We start from the raw sequence: 17729 nt of genomic DNA, 5'->3' as shown, positions 1-17729 counted from the left end.
AAACTAACGTAAACTGGGCAGAGGATGATCAAATATATAATAAAGATCATTTCATCCTTGTTAAAAATGTAAACACTGCATGGACACACAGCATGAAGTAATACAGTCTGACACATTTTGTCCTAAACAGAGCGAAGCGCGCCAGACCTTATACTGTGTTTTGTGTGTCCATTTTATGCTTACATTTTTTACAATGATGAAATTAACTGTGCTATTTTTGATCATCCACACTCCAGTCTGTTTATATCACGTGAGTGCAGGGTAGGCTTTATTGGAATTTTCGTAAACCACAAGAAATATTGTTTAGCAACACACCATAACCTACACACTACATACTAACACAGTACCTGCAATACATTTCCAAAACGTGTTATTGAACATTTAAATATTAAAACAACGGACCTGATTAACTGGACATAAATATTTACATAAATAGAAACAACCTACAGCGTAACATTAACCCAAATAGCTTCTCAAACCTTTCTACGACAAATAACAGCAGCCTGTAAGCCAGAGTTTGCAACAGAGTCACTTCCGGTTGTTTTTTTGATCGCGGGGGATGTTGGGAGTTGTAGTTCAGTTGTACTTTCCATGGCACTGGGAGGTTCTGCTGGGAGACAGATATGAAAGAACCTACTTTGTGTGTATAAAAACCCCCCCTCTTAGTTCATTCATACAGGTTTACGAAAGAAATACGGTTACTTCGAAAGGATACTGCTATAAACCAAGGCATTCGTGAATTATTTATACAAAACCGAGACATCGATTACTGCTACGTGACACAGCAACAAGTTAAATTGTCCACTTAGAAATAATATTCCAGCGGTTTCTGTTTTTACTTACAATTTGCACCACAATTATTTAATAAGCGAAACCCCCTATGCTCTAATATGTCGCTTTAGTAATTTTTTTGTATGGGCTTTTTTAAATCCTGTTTCATATTTCTCACTTCGCAATACCTACTCAGCGACACTCCATAAACTCGCTAGATGGGGGAGACCGTGGGGGCAGAAGAGGCGGTCAGTCAACTGTACAGTACACTACTTGGCTGACAAAAACGAGTTACCATTAGAAACCTTATTTATTACTGAAATGCATTCCTGTAAATTCGAGTTTCATATCGGATGAATGACGTTAAGCCGTCGTTATGCAATATGGTCACTGATTAGAAAAAACAGGCGTAAAAGGAGAGACTCGGCGGAATGTATTGGTTGCCATGGCGACAGAAACTGTAACATCTGACTTACACTTCCGACTTGTTCTGTAGCAAATTCGCGTTTCTTACCATACCGGAAGCGGAAGTTGGGGTTTGCAGGTTGTTACTGGAAGGACCATGATAGCAGTTACTGCAAGGAGAGCTGTACCCTGGGGTTTGGGTGCAAGGCGGGTACCCGCAGCTGTCTTGCGCCAGGTCAGAGAGTAAACTATTTGCAGTTCGCTCGCTGCTCCCAGAGAGTATTACGAGTCTTATTTCTATGAAGCTACGTCTGTTTAAAGTACAATTACATGGCAATTGTGTTCTCCAATATCATATTGTTGACAGAACAACGACATGTGTTTACGACAACCTATGTACTTATTTGTACTGTCCTTCGTCTTATGTCCTGCACATTAAGGCAGAAACGTCTGATGAGTCGAAGTCACATAGTGAAGGGTGTCCTCTGTCGTAATAATATTGGAACATGGCTTGAGAACACTACCTGACGTTATTGAGCGCGTACTGTTGACATATAACCATTTTTAAGCAATGAGGAACTGGAAGAACCTATGAATGTTTTTTTTTACCCTTCCGATGACCCTCTTCTCCTGTCATCCAAAATGACAAAGGCAGGTCGCCACAGCCGATGTCTGGTTGCGCATTCATGGGTTTTATTTAGAAAACTATAATCATATCTATGAAGAAAATATATACCGGTATTTTGAAACCTTTAAATTGCTGAGCTCAGACGCAGATAGAAAATATGAACATTTGGATAAGTGGGTCAATTTTATTTAACTATGGACCACGTACATTGTGAATGATAAATCCTCTTTCATTGTTGACCCTGGTGTTTGCGAGACGCAGTGGAATGCATCTTTAACCTGCAGTGGTGGCTCTCTATCTCATACTGATGGTTTGGTCAAAATGATGGACTAACCATTTCCCACTCCTAGTTAAGAGGGACATCACCTATATATTATTGGTTCTGGGTTCTGCTGAGTACAATGATGAAATAGAACTCATACCCCCGCCCCCCCGTTTCTTGTGTTCTTGTAATTTTCATGGCGTGGCTAACTAGAAAATTGGATGTTACAGATCAGTTCCTTACCCAATTACACATTACCAAAAGAGGTGAAAATTGTGGAGGTTGGACCACGCGATGGACTGCAAAATGAAAAGGTACAAAGGAAGATCTTGCGGGATATTATGATGTGGGGTGGTGTCTATGTGTTGTCCCAGACAATAGCCTTACAACGAAAACGTGTGTGTGTGTATATATATATATATATATATATAATTTAAATTAACAGGCTCCCGGTGTTGTTTAAAGGAATAGAAACCATAAAAAAGTGGTGGTAGATCAACAGAGATAAAAATAATGTACAAACTATTCATGATTTACTTCGCCAATTGCAGATTTTAGCTCTTTCCAGAGGTTTTCAATCAGGACACATTAATGACAGTCCATTTTTTGCCTTTTGAACCATTCTGTTGTGCTTTTGGATGTATGCTTTGGATCATTTTCCTGCTTGAAGACCCATAATATTTGCCCCATATATAGTTTGTGACACTGGGTAGCACATTTTGCTGTAAAATGCCTTGGTAATACTCTTATTTCAGTACCAGAGGCAACAAAGCATACAATATTATGGATCCTCCACTATATTTAACTAAAAGTAAGGTGTTCTTTTTATTATAAGGTTCAATTTGTTGCCTATAAACAAATCACTGGTCTGCATTTGCTTTGGTTTCACCTGTCCGTAGTTCATTTTGTCAGAATGAATGGGGTTTTACTAAGCAGGGTTTGGAAAAGATCAGCCATGTTCTCCTTGGACTTTACACACAAAGCCCTTCTTTAGTGTGTGGCATGTGGTACTGGTTGAAACCATCACTCCAGGTCGCTACAGGTTAGCCTTAAGCTAGGTGGATGTCTAACAGGGAAACCAAGATCTACAAGGATGGCCTTATAACCTTTAGAAATCTTATGTTTGATGATAAGTGCTTTTAGTGCTCTCTTGTCTTCATCATTGAGAAAAAGAAACAGAGAATAAAAGTGTCATTTTAAGCATGAAAGCCGTCATTAATTGGTTAATTCAAGCCATGTGAGCACTACCAATGTATCACAGGTGAGCCTAATTGCACAATTCTTGTTATTCTTTTCAAACCAATTTAACCCCTTGAGGACAATTGACGGTCCAGGCACATCATGCACAAACATCCAGTTAGTGACAATTGACGTGCCAGGACTGTCACGGCTTTAAACGGGTGTAGAAAGCCACCTACATTCGATTTCTGCACCCAAATGGTGTTGCTATAATGCCTCCATGTCTGGCCCCTCTCCCTGGGGAGTCATCGTCCACCATACACTGTATGGTGACAGAGGCCCGTTTTTAAAAGAGTTTAGGAGGCGATCAACAATCACCTCCTAAACTTCAATGGTGTTTCTGAAATGCCTCGATAGTGCTGTGGCCACTCCGGAGAGTGGTTTCTAGTCACCATCGCGACCTGGTGCCAAAGGTTTCTCGAGCCCTGGTGCAGCATATAGAATCTTGTGTATTTACTCATAAGTAACATGTCTTTCAGGCAATTGTTCCTACTGAAGTTAAGGTCCAGCTAATTAACATGTTGTCTGAAGCAGGACTGCAATCGATAGAGGCAACCAGCTTTGTGTCTCCGAAATGGGTACCTCAGGTATGTGAGAAGAGCACGGGGCATTTATTTAATGCTTATAAGTTACATAGCAGAATGCATCTAATTTTCAAGTACAGGAGTCAGCTACAAGGGAGTTCTTTAACCATTATATTGCAAAATATAATGTCTATTTGAATATACTGTGTATGAGCCACACTACAAGGGTTCACAGGCTAAAAGAATTGGTCTGGTTTTAGAAGTGTGCATGCTTTGCTGAGTGGTATAGTAGAAAAAAATTTTTGAGCCAGAAGCAGGCACAGTACACAGGTATGTATGGGTTCAGATGTGGAACGTATAGTAAAGTGATGGTATGCACAGATATCAAGCACATCCTATACATATTTCTGAATGTAAGTGTGGGACTAAAACAACACATTCTTTAAAAATATATGTTTTGATCTTCTGATTAGATGGCAGATCATGTGAGTGTGATGCAGGGGATTAAGAAGTTACCTAATGTCACTTACCCAGTCCTAACACCAAATCTCACAGGATTTCAGTCTGCGGTAAGAACCTTCTAGTTTGCTTGTTAAACCTAAATTTTAATAGGTGTCACAACATTTACATTAGTATGGAGTGTATGTTCTACATTTTGTTGCTGGATCTGAAGATGCCCCTAGTAACATATAGTACATATGTACTATATGTTACTAGGGGTTATATAAATAACCACAATGTTGCTATGTACCACTCTTTTCATGCAGTCTTTCAACATATATTTTTAAAATACTAGGCAACAGAAAGTTAAAGCAGGGATTTCATCAAAATCTCTTTACCCATTGATTAGCCAGCTCAGCCCCTTTTGGAGAAACCTGAATAGTGTTGAAACCACAACTCTCGCGTCAACATTAGTGAATAAACCCTCATATGTTTATTATTTAAACCTAGAAATGGCACCGTTTCCACCTTTTGCTAAAATGCCTTCTCGATCTGTTTTATCTACATTGTCTGTTTTATCACAGGTCAAGTGTGGTGCTAAAGAAGTTGCCATTTTTGGAGCAGCATCTGAGCTCTTTAGTAAGAAAAATATTAACTGTTCTATAGAGGAAAGTTTGCACAGATTCCAAGCAGTAACAGCTGCAGCAAAAGAAGCTAAAATCCCTGTACGAGGGTAAGAAATAAGGGTTTTACGTTATTTGTATCTTGTGTTTTCACCATGTTTTGTTTAACCCTGCTTTGCCTTTAGTGTTTTTCATCTCACCTTATTGGAGATAAAGCACCTTGATGTTTACATTAGTTATTTAAGTCACTTATTTTTTTTTTTTTAATGTATGTGACCTGCCGCTTGTTGTTAATTTCACCTTGTGTTACTTCTGCCTGACTTCTTACCGCATGAAATTATTTCAGGTATGTGTCTTGTGTTCTTGGTTGTCCGTATGAAGGGAAGGTATCACCCAGTAAAGTGGCTGAGGTTAGTACTCAAATATCTAAATGGCCTTTATGTTACAGACTACAAATCAAGGCTTTTGGATATTTCTCCCCTGATTAGTCCCTACTCAAACGATAAAGCAACATACTGCTTTTCTGTACCATTAACATAACAGTGTTATCTGCTATACGTGTATAGTCAAACACTACCCAGTCACATCCAAGAACTGAATCTGTTTGAAATCAACTACTATTATTGCACAAGAATGATTATCCTTATACATGTTCTGAACTTTACTTTTTACTATCAGGTGGCACACAAGATGTTTTCTATGGGCTGCTATGAGATCTCTCTAGGTGACACTATTGGAGTGGGGACACCAGGCAGCATGCGGGACATGTTGTCTGCTGTACTAGATGTGATCCCAGCTGAAGCTCTGGCTGTACATTGCCATGATACTTATGGGCAGGCTCTGGCAAATATACTCGTGGCTTTACAGGTAATTTTTTACATGTTAACGTGTATACATATCCATGTATTTTATTATATGTGTGAACGTAGACTAATGGTCTCCAACTGGTAGCTCATGTCTAGAGGAGGATGTAATGTAGGTATCAATTGCAGCACAACCAGGAATACGGATAACATAACAAAACATTAAGCAAGGTGAATACAATGTTTAAAATATATATTTTATCTCCAAAGTGTCATTTTTTCATTATTTTTATGTAGTTTGTGTGAAACCTATACAATAATATTAAGGAGCTCTCATTAAAAGAAAGAGTGGAGACTCCTGCACTAGATCATATACATATGTTATGGTTTTAGAAGCTAGTGAATTATGTACTTCTAGTATTTTCATTCATCTTACCTGCAGTTCATTTTAGACACTATTTTGGTTATGTTTTCTAAAACTGTATTTGTTTATAAAGTAATATATAGTTTCTTTAAGATAGACAGACATGTTTGCTTCAGGTTGTAATTCAATTTTCATGCATAGCTACACCGTATCAATCCTAGCAAGTCACTACAAGCATCCTTTGTGATTATATGGCACTATAATGGCAGATTGTTGCATTTGCATATTGGTGATTTTTACAGATGGGAGTACAGGTGGTGGATTCCTCCATAGCAGGTCTTGGAGGATGTCCTTATGCACAAGGAGCATCAGGGAATGTGGCCACAGAAGATGTAGTTTACATGCTTCATGGTCTTGGTATTCACACGGTATGTAGCTTTTCACTCTGTTCTGCATAGTCCCAGCCTTTTAAAAATCATATTAGAGATCATTAATTTATTTACAGACTTGTTCTTGGGTTCTTCGAAATGTTTATCCTAAAATGTCAACCAAAGATCTCTCCTTTAGAGGCATTTAGAGAGTAGAAACACAGACTATAGGCCGCACAGCTGACCCTCCATTGCGGAGCATCATATCCAGTCTATCAAGGTCCATAGTGTTGTTGTCTGGTTGGGTTGATCAGATATCTCCCTTGTAACCAGCCCTTTAAACAGCAGAGCACAATCACCCAATAGGTCCCTAGATGTAGCACTAAGGATATGTGAGTGGATGTTTTGCTAATTATGGTATTGTCTTGTTTTATATAGGGTGTTGATTTAAGTAAGCTGATCGAAGCTGGAGCTTTTATCTGTAAATCTTTGGGAAGGAAGAGCAACTCTAAAGTGGCCCAGGCAAAGTGCAAACTTTGACCAGATGCTCATCAGTTTTTCCATAAGGGACTCCTGTAAGGAGCATGAACAACAAGCGTATTTGTTTCTGGGAATATGTAGTTACCATGACCACCTTAATTTCAGTGTGCTTGTCTTGTTTTATAAGCAACTAACTACTCTTCTACCTCCAGAAATGGTTAAAAGTTTGATGAGACTAAGCTTTTTGTATGGCATTATGCACTCATTTTTCATGAGGATATAACAAATGAATTAACTTTGTCTACTAATGCTTTTTAAATATTTTAACCCTTTCACGACAAAGCATGTACAGGCTCACACTGCATAAACGGGTTAAACAATCATTCAAAGCTTAAATGTAATTTTTTTTCCTGCCATAAACACATCAAATATTATTTGATCCTCATGCTTGTCTTAAATTCAGGATGGCCATAAGTTTAAGGAGAAAAAAGCAGAGAAATAATTTTTATGCTTAAGTGATTTTTTTTTTATTTTTTTTTTTTTTTAAATTGACCTGATTTGTGAGAGAAATGTATAATCCATAGCAATTGTTTGACAAGTTCCCCTTCAATCAGTATATCACATCAGCAGTCTTTGTACAATTCAAGCAGCTGCCGGAGTGCAGCCAGTCATCACAGAAAAGACCCCAATGTGTGTCTGGTACCACCACGCGTAGGGCATGTAAAAAGAATATGAATTCAAGGACTGGCCCTTTGCTCCTCGCAGCATGTTAACTGTCAGGAAATTTTAAAACAAACCACAATTTACCTCTGGCAACTGATCTTTAATATGTCTTCATGTACTGTTTATTATCCCATCAGCCAAGCAGCTCTTTACATTTTGACATAAAAAGCTAAACAACATGTTTAATGTAAAGATACATGTGTGGAAACTGAATAGTTTTATTTATCTTTCTTGCTTTTGTACTCATTCCTCACATTCTCAAAGTGATTTCCTACGGCTTTCATCGACAGAAGAAAGTTAAAAGCAGGTTCAGGAAGTAGAAGATCCAAAGCATAACTCTAAAAAAAACCAAAAAAACCATAAATTAGCTTTTTGTAATATTGTAATTATTACATTATTCAACTACAAATGTGTGGTGTATAGAGAATACCCTTTGTACATTTTTTTTTTTTTTTAAAGTTGCCTACTTTTCAGGTTTAGAATTTAAGCAGTGAAGAGAAAAAAAAAAAAAAGCTCCATGATGGCAACAGTAAAAGCTATCATTTTCGAGACCAAAGGGGATAAGTCACAGAAACCTGGTCCTGTAGGACCAAGGACATATGCCCTACATCATAGACTTTTTTAAACCTGCAGCGATCAATCTGTCACAGAGCAATCTTGTAGAATTCCTGTGACTGCTGTACAGTGGGACCTTAACATGTGATATCGCCAGAGACATCACAGGGATTTCCCTGTGCTAATAGGATCCCTGGGGTTAAAGTAAAAGCTGTTTTAAGTAAAAAGTACCCTTATATGAATATAATTAAAAAAACCTTTCCCATCTCCAAGAAGTATGGGTTGCAATTTACTAAGGATATTACTGAACATAATGAAGAGAGAAACAAAAAAGTAGAATTACAAAGAATGAGTGAAAACCATAGTTCTATAGTGTGGGGAAAAACAACTTGATCTTTAACCTTTTCAGTCCCTTAGGAAGTCCTGCTATTTCCTGACTTAGTTGCAGCCACAGAGACACCTCCCTGTCGATTAATTGTGTCTAACAGCACTTCCTGAAAACAGTGCCAAAAAAAGAGTGGCCCTTGGCCCATGCACTATAAGTAAAATATATATATAATCACTGCTAGAACTCTTTATGCAAACAGTATTAAAAATAGTAATATAGGGTAATATGCGAAGCATGGACGTGGCCCTCTTGTGTATATAATATGACTAATCAGGATATGTTGGTCAACATAAATTGGGCCATTGTTCAGCTGTAGTACTGACGAATTCCTATTTTAGTATGTATAATTTGTGCGGGTTCATCAAATATGGAAACGGGGGATCAAGGGTTAAACAAGGTAACATTGATCCTTAGGGTATAAAAAAAAAAAAACCTGGTCCCTAAGGGGTCAAAGGAAAGTGTTTTGCAAGAAACAAGCTAATGTCTAAGACTAAGCAATACTTTTTAATTCTTGTTTCACGCAGCAGAATACATACCTGGAGCGAGTGAGAGAGGCAACCACTTGTTCTGCTTGTATAACCAACAGTATTTAGAGATTCACGGGCAAAATCATCAGGGGACTTGACAAAGATATTGGTTTTCATCTTATAAGTCAATGATGTTGAGACCAGTAGTGGCATCACACACTGGAAGATAAAACAACGTTTACCAGGAAGTGAATGGTGTATCCATATATCTACTAAGTAACATATTACGGTATAGATTTCCAACCTGTCCCATTAATGATACTGAGATAAGACTTTAAGGCCCTGACATGTGATCATATGAGATGGTCACATGTAAAATGAACTCCCTAAATAGTGAACTAATCTGACAGGTTTAGTTCTTGTATAGGGTACTTGTTCAGAATAATCTCTCTCTACAACTTCATGAGAATGAGATATCCTGTCATTGTTGGTAAACTAAAAAAAAAAAAATAAAGTAATTAAATCAGACTATTTACAAGCTTTACTTTTTTCAGCTGTTGCGGCACTTTGAAATCTAAATTGACAGAACAGACAGTTACAGAGTAACACAGTCCAACAGTAAACGCGCTTATCTTGTGCTATAGGTAAAACATTAAGTAACCATGAGCTGTTTGCTTTTACTTTTCACTATGGAGGGAAAAAAAAACTGCAAGCAAGGTACACCCTGACATTGTATTTTGGCAGGAATTCTGGATTTTACTCCCTCGTTTCATTATGAAGGGACAACCCTGGTAATTTTCTCCAGCAAGAAGGATCCTACATAATCCTCTAGGCTAGTAGACACTGATTTAACTAAACATACAGAGCCAGACAAGCTCTTTTGTCCCAGATGAGTTGCATTATTACAAGTTATAGCAAAGTCAAGTTAAAACTCTTCTGCAAACTTTCCTCATCCATTCTTTCTTTAGTGAATAAGACCCTATTACCCATATTCTTGCTGAACACTACCAAATAGCAAGGTTAAAAGCAAAATGCCAAAATCTTTCTTTACATTAAAACACATTTCTTTTATACTTCAACATTTAATCAGAATATTAAAAGATCATACATATTCATGAACGTGTGCATAGTAATAGTAGAACAGATTTCCGCATCACGCTGAATTCATAAAAATACATTCTTTAAATTACGTTTTACTTCTGCATTCACATTTTACTTGTGCCTAATTTAATGAAAGCTTATGATGATACTGAGATAGGCTTCAAAGTTTCTCAACCTGTGGTCCAAACAAGATTCTTCTAAGATGACTGTGTATAAATTAAAAGGGGCACTCCAGCCGCCATACGCATTTCTCTTAAGAGCCTACATGTATTTGCAAGGGGATAAAGTGTTAATTTAAATGGAACACTCAGCAATCATATGTATTAAAGGGAGATTCTAGCCATCACATGCACTTTAACAGTTCCAAGGCTTGTCTCTGCGGTTTTATATACTATTTATTTATATATTGGCATACTCAACGGCCATACTAGGAATGATAGCATTTGTTCAATAAACATTAAGTACGTGTGCAGTTGAGAAGAAAGATATGTTTTAAATTAAGAACCTGCACAATGATCCCCTTCGCCTTGTACTCTGCGTGGAGTCCTTGAGAAAAGAAGTCCACAAAGGCCTGTGACAAGAAAAGCAGCAAGAGACGCCATGATTAAAAATCATAAGTCTGTGATTCAAAGATAACATATTACGCTAGAGCTTTTAACTGTATACTCTGTGGATTTATGTAGTTTGAGTTAGTGTGTGAAACCAAAAGGACTGGGTATTATTATACATATAAGTTCATGATAGCTTGATCAACAACTTGCAAAAACAGTTAATTATTGGAATTGGATTGATTTAGAAGTATCATTAAGTAAACAGAGTTATTTTACTTCACTGATGTATAGGAAAAAAAACCTAAACTTACAAAACCCATACCTTAGAAGCACTATATACCAAGGTCATTGGATAAGGATGGTTCCCGATCTCTGAAGACAAGTTTATAATAAGACCTTTCTTTCTGGAAAACAGAGGACAGGATGAGTCTAACTTAAATTGCTGTTTAATTAAAAATATATATATTTTTTTTTTTATAACTTCTTTATTACATGGAGAATACAAAGCATACAGCATAAAAACAATGTAACATATAGACATGGTGACAGACTAGATGCATACAGGTACAAGTAATGTAATGAAAACTATTTTACCAATATTCAGTTTGAATGTGCATTTTTTTTGTCGCCCGTTGTGATTACACCGTATATTTTCTGCCATACAGAAAGCCTGAAGTGACAACCACTAATACATAACCTATATAACTTATCAGGTCCCTGACTAAATATTGAAAAAAAAATACCTTTCCACCATTTGAGGAAGGGCAATCCGAGTCATCTGAAAAGATATAAGGGTCATTAACCTTTTGAGTCTTCATCAATATTATCATTAACAACATCTACTTGGTTAAATGTTCATCATTACTTTATGTTGTGAAAACCCTGACTGTTTTAGAGTTAAAAAAAATATTTTGTAACATGTTACCTGCTATCAAGAGTTAGCAGAATTATAGCCCAAAGATTTATTGTTTAGGTAAAGTAGCCATATGGTACAAATGTTTTAGAATTACAGAAGGTGTGATATTTAGCAGGGTGTGCCAACTTCTTACAAATGAATTTATGTTCTTAAATGCCATTTCTTGTACATCCTAACAAAAAGTAATGTTAAGGGACAAGCACTTACCTGCAATACCGATAGCATGTTACAGTTAATAGTGTCCACAAGAGCCTGTCAGAAAAGAAAATGTATAATGACTATTTACTATATTCATATAATTACAGGGGTATGACTATGGTAACATTTGAAAATATAATTTATCTAAAAGTTATTCTCACCTTGAACTATGTAAATATGGAGAGAAAGTAAAACAGGGAATATGTCATCAAACTAACCTTGACGATATTCGGAGTATCCAAGTAACTTGTAGGAGAATCACATATCATCATACCTACATTGTTCACTGTGAAACAAAAGGGAATGGCTCTGTTTTTCAGTACAAAAAAAAAAAAAAAAAAAATAACAGATAAAAAGATAAAATGCGGATTGGGAACAAAATTGTAACAGAGCTTACAAAAAATGTTTTTGAGAGACAAGAAGGAATTTAAAGATTGTTTATTTGTGGCAAACAAGCACTTACCAAGGTCTTCAATAATGAAAAATCAACTCCTAAAAAGGTGAGCTTTAGCTATAAAATGGTGACTCTGAGGTCCAACAATCTGTCACCTCGTTATTGTTGTTTAGGGAACTGAGGGGTTAATTTTTGAAAACTAGCCATGTCTGGCAATAGAGGGGTTAATTGTCTGAAACTGCCAATGTCTGGTCATGACTGTATGTATATTATAATATAAATATATTAAATCTGAAATCAACATGGTTCCCAAGGCTTCCTAATTTCTATATGTGTATGTGACATTTGGTGCATATGTGAATCAGTTTTTTTGTGAGATATATTAATATAATTAGTGTATATATATATATATATATATATATATATATATACACACACACACACACACACACTATCAACTTGTGTTTAAGAGTTACATATTGATTCAGCACAGTCTGAGTTTATGTACAATATTGTAGAGTAGATTATTGTACAATATTGTATCAGTAGAGTTCTCTGAACTAAATCCAGCACTCTGGAGATTGCCTTAATAACACTCACAGATTTCAGAAATATATTACCCAAAATTCCTATTTCCATCCCTTTCAATGCATCCTGAATTTTTTGGTATAATTCTGAACCTCTTGTGAAATCTGCCTGGATAACTTTAGTTTTGCATCCAAATTCTTGCTCTGTAAAAAGGGAAAGATTGTTAAAATACGCACAGTAGTCTATACAGGATTTCTTAAGGACAATGTGAGCGGTCCCTAAACCCATTGAAAACAATGCATTTTGAGCCCGTACATGTACAGGCTTTGTCATTAAGGGGTTAAACTTGGGAGACAAAACTCCCAGAGCGCCACTGCTCAATTGACCGGTCTAGGTTTCCCTTGAAACCAACACATTTAACTCTATGGAAGTTTGTGTCTATTCTGCAGCCTTTTTTTGTCGCTTACCTGCACAGTGTGAGCCTCTTATCAGAACATGAGATTATATCCCGGCCATGATTAAGAAGGCTTTGCGTTGCTAAAAAGCAAAGTTCTTGCTGCAGGCAGGTAATGCATTACTTCATAAATTAGCAGTTACTGCATACATGTCACAGGGTGTTCTTGGTACATAGTTTCCTTCCAAAGAGGTAACTATTTACCTATGTCCTCTGCCACATTCCTGAGCTTCTCCAAAGTACGACTGACCAGCACAATATCTAGACCTCTCTTGGCAAGCTGCGAACAGGAACCATAAGAGATGGTTTGTTAGCCGTAATCAGATCAACTTTGCCTTTGGCATGGCTTAAATACATGCTATTGTATATGCCTGTGCTTTACATCTTTACAAATATAAAAAAAAAAAAAAAAAAAAAAAAAAGCATTTTCTGAACATATGGAAATCAATCACGGGGCTAACAAGATTCGCCAACAAAACCAAAGTTTTTATTTAGTTTCTGGAAATTTCTCACTAGTGTAAAATCATCCACCTCCAGCCTATCTTAAATGGAAAAATTCTCTTCTTGAGCAAAAAAATGCACATATAACTTTTTATCTGTAGACTTGGAAGCTACACTAAGCTGATTCTTATGACAACCCAAATGATGTCTGCTTCTCCATAGATTTACATTAGTCATGGTATCTGGTTGGAAAATTGGGTTGAAACGGCAGAGCTAGAACACATACAAAAGGCCAATAGCTCCTGCCTGAATACAATATATTGTACAAAACATGGTTCTCCTTTAATTAGGGCTATAAATTAATATTTTAGAGCTTCTTGATCCAAAGAGAAATCCAATTGCCTTTTGGAGTCAAGAAGGAATTTTTCCCCCTGATGGCAGAATTCGAAGTGTCTTCACTTCATGGTTCCTGACAGCATAAGGATTCAGACACTCCTCTTATGCCCTTATGTTACTGTGGAGCTAGAAGATGGTGACTCCTGTAATTCTATTATTCTTGTGTGTTCCTGGGTGAGGCCGAGTATAACAATAATCTCCCAGAACATCCTGTGAGGTAGCACAACATAGCAAAGTCTCGGCCAGATGAAGCAATTACTATAATAGAGAGTGGGGTGGGTTGGTTTGGGGACTTCATCTGATCTATCTAACTGCCCCATGGCTGGTCCCCTTCAAGCCTATGGACCGATGGTGCCTAATGGGTAATCCTGAAGATATAAATGGAGAGCATCTGCTAAAATTACTTTATTCATACATTTACAAGAAATATATATGATAAGATGTAGGTATAACGTATTCCTCAAAAACAATTTCCAATGTAAAATAATATCTATAAAGCAATTTAAAACCCAGTGCCATATATTTTTCCGAGAACACTTGTGTACATTTGTTATATCTACATAATTAGAAATTGTAATTGTTTGTTTGTTTTAACACAACTGAGGGGTTATACAGGTACAGATGCTATGGATGTCAAGCTTAGAACCATTAAGTGGGATATCTATAGGTTTTACCTCTCGAGCATATGCTTTTCCAATTCCATCTGTTGCACCTGTTATCACTATAAGGAAAGAAACCACAGAAGAATAGCTTAGTAGAAGTTTAGAATATATGATGGCTATCTGGAGATTAGGCAGGCAGCAGAACCACAGGCCATGTGTTTTTAGGCATTTTTAATACAAAATTGAGAGGACAAAATGAGAAAAACAAGCTGCCATCTCGATAATCCAATCTAGAAAATGACATCTTATATCATGTCGCTGCTTAGTACTGAAGAACTGAGACTTGCTAATTGGATTGTAAAAATGCTGTGTATTTTAACCAGGCACTGAACCTGGCCTTACCCAAGGCAGCTCCCCAGCTGTCCCTAAGCACTTGGCTGCCATCCTCTGTGTTGGTCTAACAGGTCCCTGGAGCATCCCCCTGGGCTTAGTTGGCATAGGCCAGAATACATTCTTGAGATGCATCTAATGACCACCTGACAGTTGTATTTATCTGGCCCAATTTATTTATTTATTTATTTATTTAAAATGTAAATATAATGTACAAGAACAACAGACACTATGATACTTAGCTAGTAAATAGTAAATATATATATGCATACATACACACACACGCTTATGTATATACACGTGCGTGCAGAGTTTGCATAAATATCATGCTACATATTAACTTAATTCTCTGGCAGTTAAAAGAATGGCACCAAGTAATGGTTCGTGTGCACATCCAGCGGCATTGAATGTTAACTGGTAACTATAGACTGACAATAGCCTTCAATGTATAAGTAGAGGCTGGTGCTTACATTGGCCAATATGTTTAAAAGGTGATTTGATGGAAAATGGTCTTATAACAATAACCACTGAAACGTTTCTGCCAATTAGACCATTCTATAGAGTGATGACGTCACTACATACCAGACTTTGCTTTTTACCAGATTTTCTGCAGAATCACCTCATGCATTTCCCTAAATTGAAATTGACCTCTCAGCTTCCATATACATTAAAGTGCCAGTTCATTTGTTGAACTGGCACCCGCAGAGTATGAAGACTGGAAATATATATATATATATGTTATTGCATATTAATCTTGTATGCCATATACAAAATCATTTGGCTTTTCGAAGGCTAAATCTACTCGATTCCTTCATTAACTAATTACTCTTTCCTCCCCACCCCAGTGTTCAGTTTATAATCTGGTTTCGCTTTTTGTATGTAATGTTTACATTGAGTTAATACAATGTTACACAATAGTGTATTATCATTACTTGGATTAAGTGAAATAGAAAACAATGTATAGATAAGGAATATTAGCTGTATGTGCTGCGTATGATTACTCAGGGACACCAGATCCACAGGAACTTGTTTCAGCCAAGTGAAAAAACTTGCAATCCAGTTATTTAAAGAGACTTGAAGTTTTCTTACCTGCCCAGCCCCCAAACTGCTTCAGATCTGTCTGCCACCACTCAGACAGCATGTGATTCCTTATCCCACGAACAAGCTTCCATCCCTGGGTCAGCACCCAGTATAAAGCTACCAGCACCCCAATAAGGGTAAACCCCTGAGCACTGGCGAGAGATCCCAACTCACTCATGTTCCTGCAGAACAGCTCCACGCACGGACACTGTGGGAGCCCCGCCCTAATCTATATGCTGACCGTAGGTGAACGTTTACTAACCCGCTCAATGTACAAGCATTTATTGACATAACACTATATAGAATATCTTCTGCCCTCTTCCTATAATTACTAGCATGTCTTGCTTCATATATAAAACTATATTCTGTTTAGTAAGCTTTAGCTTAATTGTATGTCTATTTGGGAACATTAAAACATAAATACATTCTGGAGTCTATTCACTAAAGAAGGTTGCAGGAAAGCTGTTTCCTTGACTCCACTATACATTAGGAAGAGCCCACCCCAGGGAGCTTCTGCTGTAGGAAGTACTTTGCAGGTCCTGTATAATGCATGAGATTTGTCTGATAACTTATCTATTAAACTAGACTTTATAATGAGCCAGCTCAGTACTTCATGTGGGAGAAAGTTGACAGTTTAGTGAATAAAACCCACTTTGTTTCATTATGTCCTGATATCGACAGCATATTGTAAATAAACCAAAAAAGTACATTGGTGTCTCCAAATCCATTTCAGAGAAGTATAGAGCCTATATCTGGATGCCTGAGCCTCATTATGTGCAGTTATGGGTCTAGAAAACCCCTAAGTGCCAGTTTTGCACAAACATAAGCAAGTGATTTGATGTCACTAGTGCCACTTGTGCGCCAAGAATTGTTTGGGGGCCATCAGGATTTTAGACTCCAGCTCTCCAGGGGCCGATGTTATACCATGGTCCTGTTTCCCACCGATCCATAATAACATCCATAATAACTCATTTATGAATATCAAAGGGTCCACAATGGCAAGCAAAAATTTTATTTTATGTAAAAAAAAAAAGTATTCCTTATACAGAAGAATACAGTGAGGTTATTTATAATGATTTCTACATATAACCCTCCTTCCACTTAATTGTATTCATCCATTGATGTTTATAAGGGAAAATCGTTCACGTGGAAAATTAATATTTTATTTTGAGCATTTAATAGCATTGATAAAAACATGAATTTGTTTTACTCTAATAAACTTCCTTTTTCTATTCATGATGCTGCCATTGTAGACAATCATTTGATAAGTTAGGTCACTTTCCCTGCCCAAACACCACAATGAGCTGATTCGCAATGGCAATGCTAAACATTTATATCTACTGAAGTCCATTCTTCCATAAACCTTAATTTGTCAGAGTCTGACAGTATGATAAGGAGTCAGGGTGTTTGTCTAGTAGACTAGGCTAAGATACCACAACTAGAAAACAAATGGCTAGTATGCAGCTTTCTAAAAGTATTCTATTATGTAAAAAGAAAATGAAAAAAAGATGACAACATGGATAAGGCGGTAAATGGTCCAACAAAGGTGCCCTGCTTTGGGAAACTTGAAATGTTGGAAGGTACTTTCTGCCCAATATCAAGGCTAAAATATGCTAGAAAATACTATATAAGAGCAT

The 17729-nt window shown here is 37.0% G+C and overlaps 2 protein-coding genes across 2 annotated transcripts; one reads left to right on the top strand and one right to left on the bottom strand.

Moving 5' to 3' along the window:
* Positions 1-1348: 1348 nt before the first annotated feature.
* Positions 1349-6968, top strand: LOC149298680 (hydroxymethylglutaryl-CoA lyase, mitochondrial-like). Its single transcript, XM_089487206.1, has 9 exons — positions 1349-1411; positions 2297-2380; positions 3785-3892; positions 4303-4398; positions 4855-5003; positions 5240-5303; positions 5572-5760; positions 6363-6488; positions 6867-6968. Exons 3-9 carry the CDS (start codon positions 3824-3826, stop codon positions 6966-6968), a joined length of 795 nt encoding a protein of 264 aa, XP_089343332.1. The 5' UTR covers positions 1349-1411; positions 2297-2380; positions 3785-3823.
* Positions 6969-7849: 881 nt separating this feature from the next.
* On the bottom strand, positions 7850-16270 carry LOC149298679 (17-beta-hydroxysteroid dehydrogenase type 3-like). Its single transcript, XM_089487041.1, has 8 exons — positions 16102-16270; positions 14695-14741; positions 13388-13463; positions 12026-12093; positions 11817-11861; positions 9474-9536; positions 9111-9260; positions 7850-7969 (listed from the first exon to the last, which is right to left on the bottom strand). Exons 1-8 carry the CDS (start codon positions 16268-16270, stop codon positions 7850-7852), a joined length of 738 nt encoding a protein of 245 aa, XP_089343167.1.
* Positions 16271-17729: the final 1459 nt, after the last annotated feature.

The sequence above is a fragment of the Sceloporus occidentalis genome, unplaced genomic scaffold, assembly GCF_023333645.1.
Source record: "Sceloporus occidentalis isolate IW3139 unplaced genomic scaffold, rSceOcc1.0.p SCAF_31, whole genome shotgun sequence".
In the NCBI taxonomy this organism is placed as follows: domain Eukaryota; kingdom Metazoa; phylum Chordata; class Lepidosauria; order Squamata; family Phrynosomatidae; genus Sceloporus; species Sceloporus occidentalis.
The sequence above is the reverse complement of the archived record's forward strand: the minus strand, read 5'-3'. Positions and strand labels throughout refer to the sequence as shown.

What these genes read in the sequence shown, in the direction of transcription:
- LOC149298680 (XM_089487206.1), top strand. Translation starts at nt 3,824, where the DNA reads ATGTTGTCTGAAGCAGGACTGCAATCGATAGAGGCAACCAGCTTTGTG. An exon ending in TCACAGGATTTCAGTCTGCG is followed by an intron (nt 4,399 to 4,854) that starts GTAAGAACCTTC and finishes GTTTTATCACAG; the next exon opens with GTCAAGTGTGGTGCTAAAGA. An exon ending in GCTAAAATCCCTGTACGAGG is followed by an intron (nt 5,004 to 5,239) that starts GTAAGAAATAAG and finishes AAATTATTTCAG; the next exon opens with GTATGTGTCTTGTGTTCTTG.
- LOC149298679 (XM_089487041.1), bottom strand. Translation starts at nt 16,270, where the DNA reads ATGAGTGAGTTGGGATCTCTCGCCAGTGCTCAGGGGTTTACCCTTATT. An exon ending in GAATGTGGCAGAGGACATAG is followed by an intron (nt 12,094 to 13,387) that starts GTAAATAGTTAC and finishes TTTGTTTCACAG; the next exon opens with TGAACAATGTAGGTATGATG. An exon ending in AGAGAGATTATTCTGAACAA is followed by an intron (nt 9,261 to 9,473) that starts GTACCCTATACA and finishes TTTATCTTCCAG; the next exon opens with TGTGTGATGCCACTACTGGT.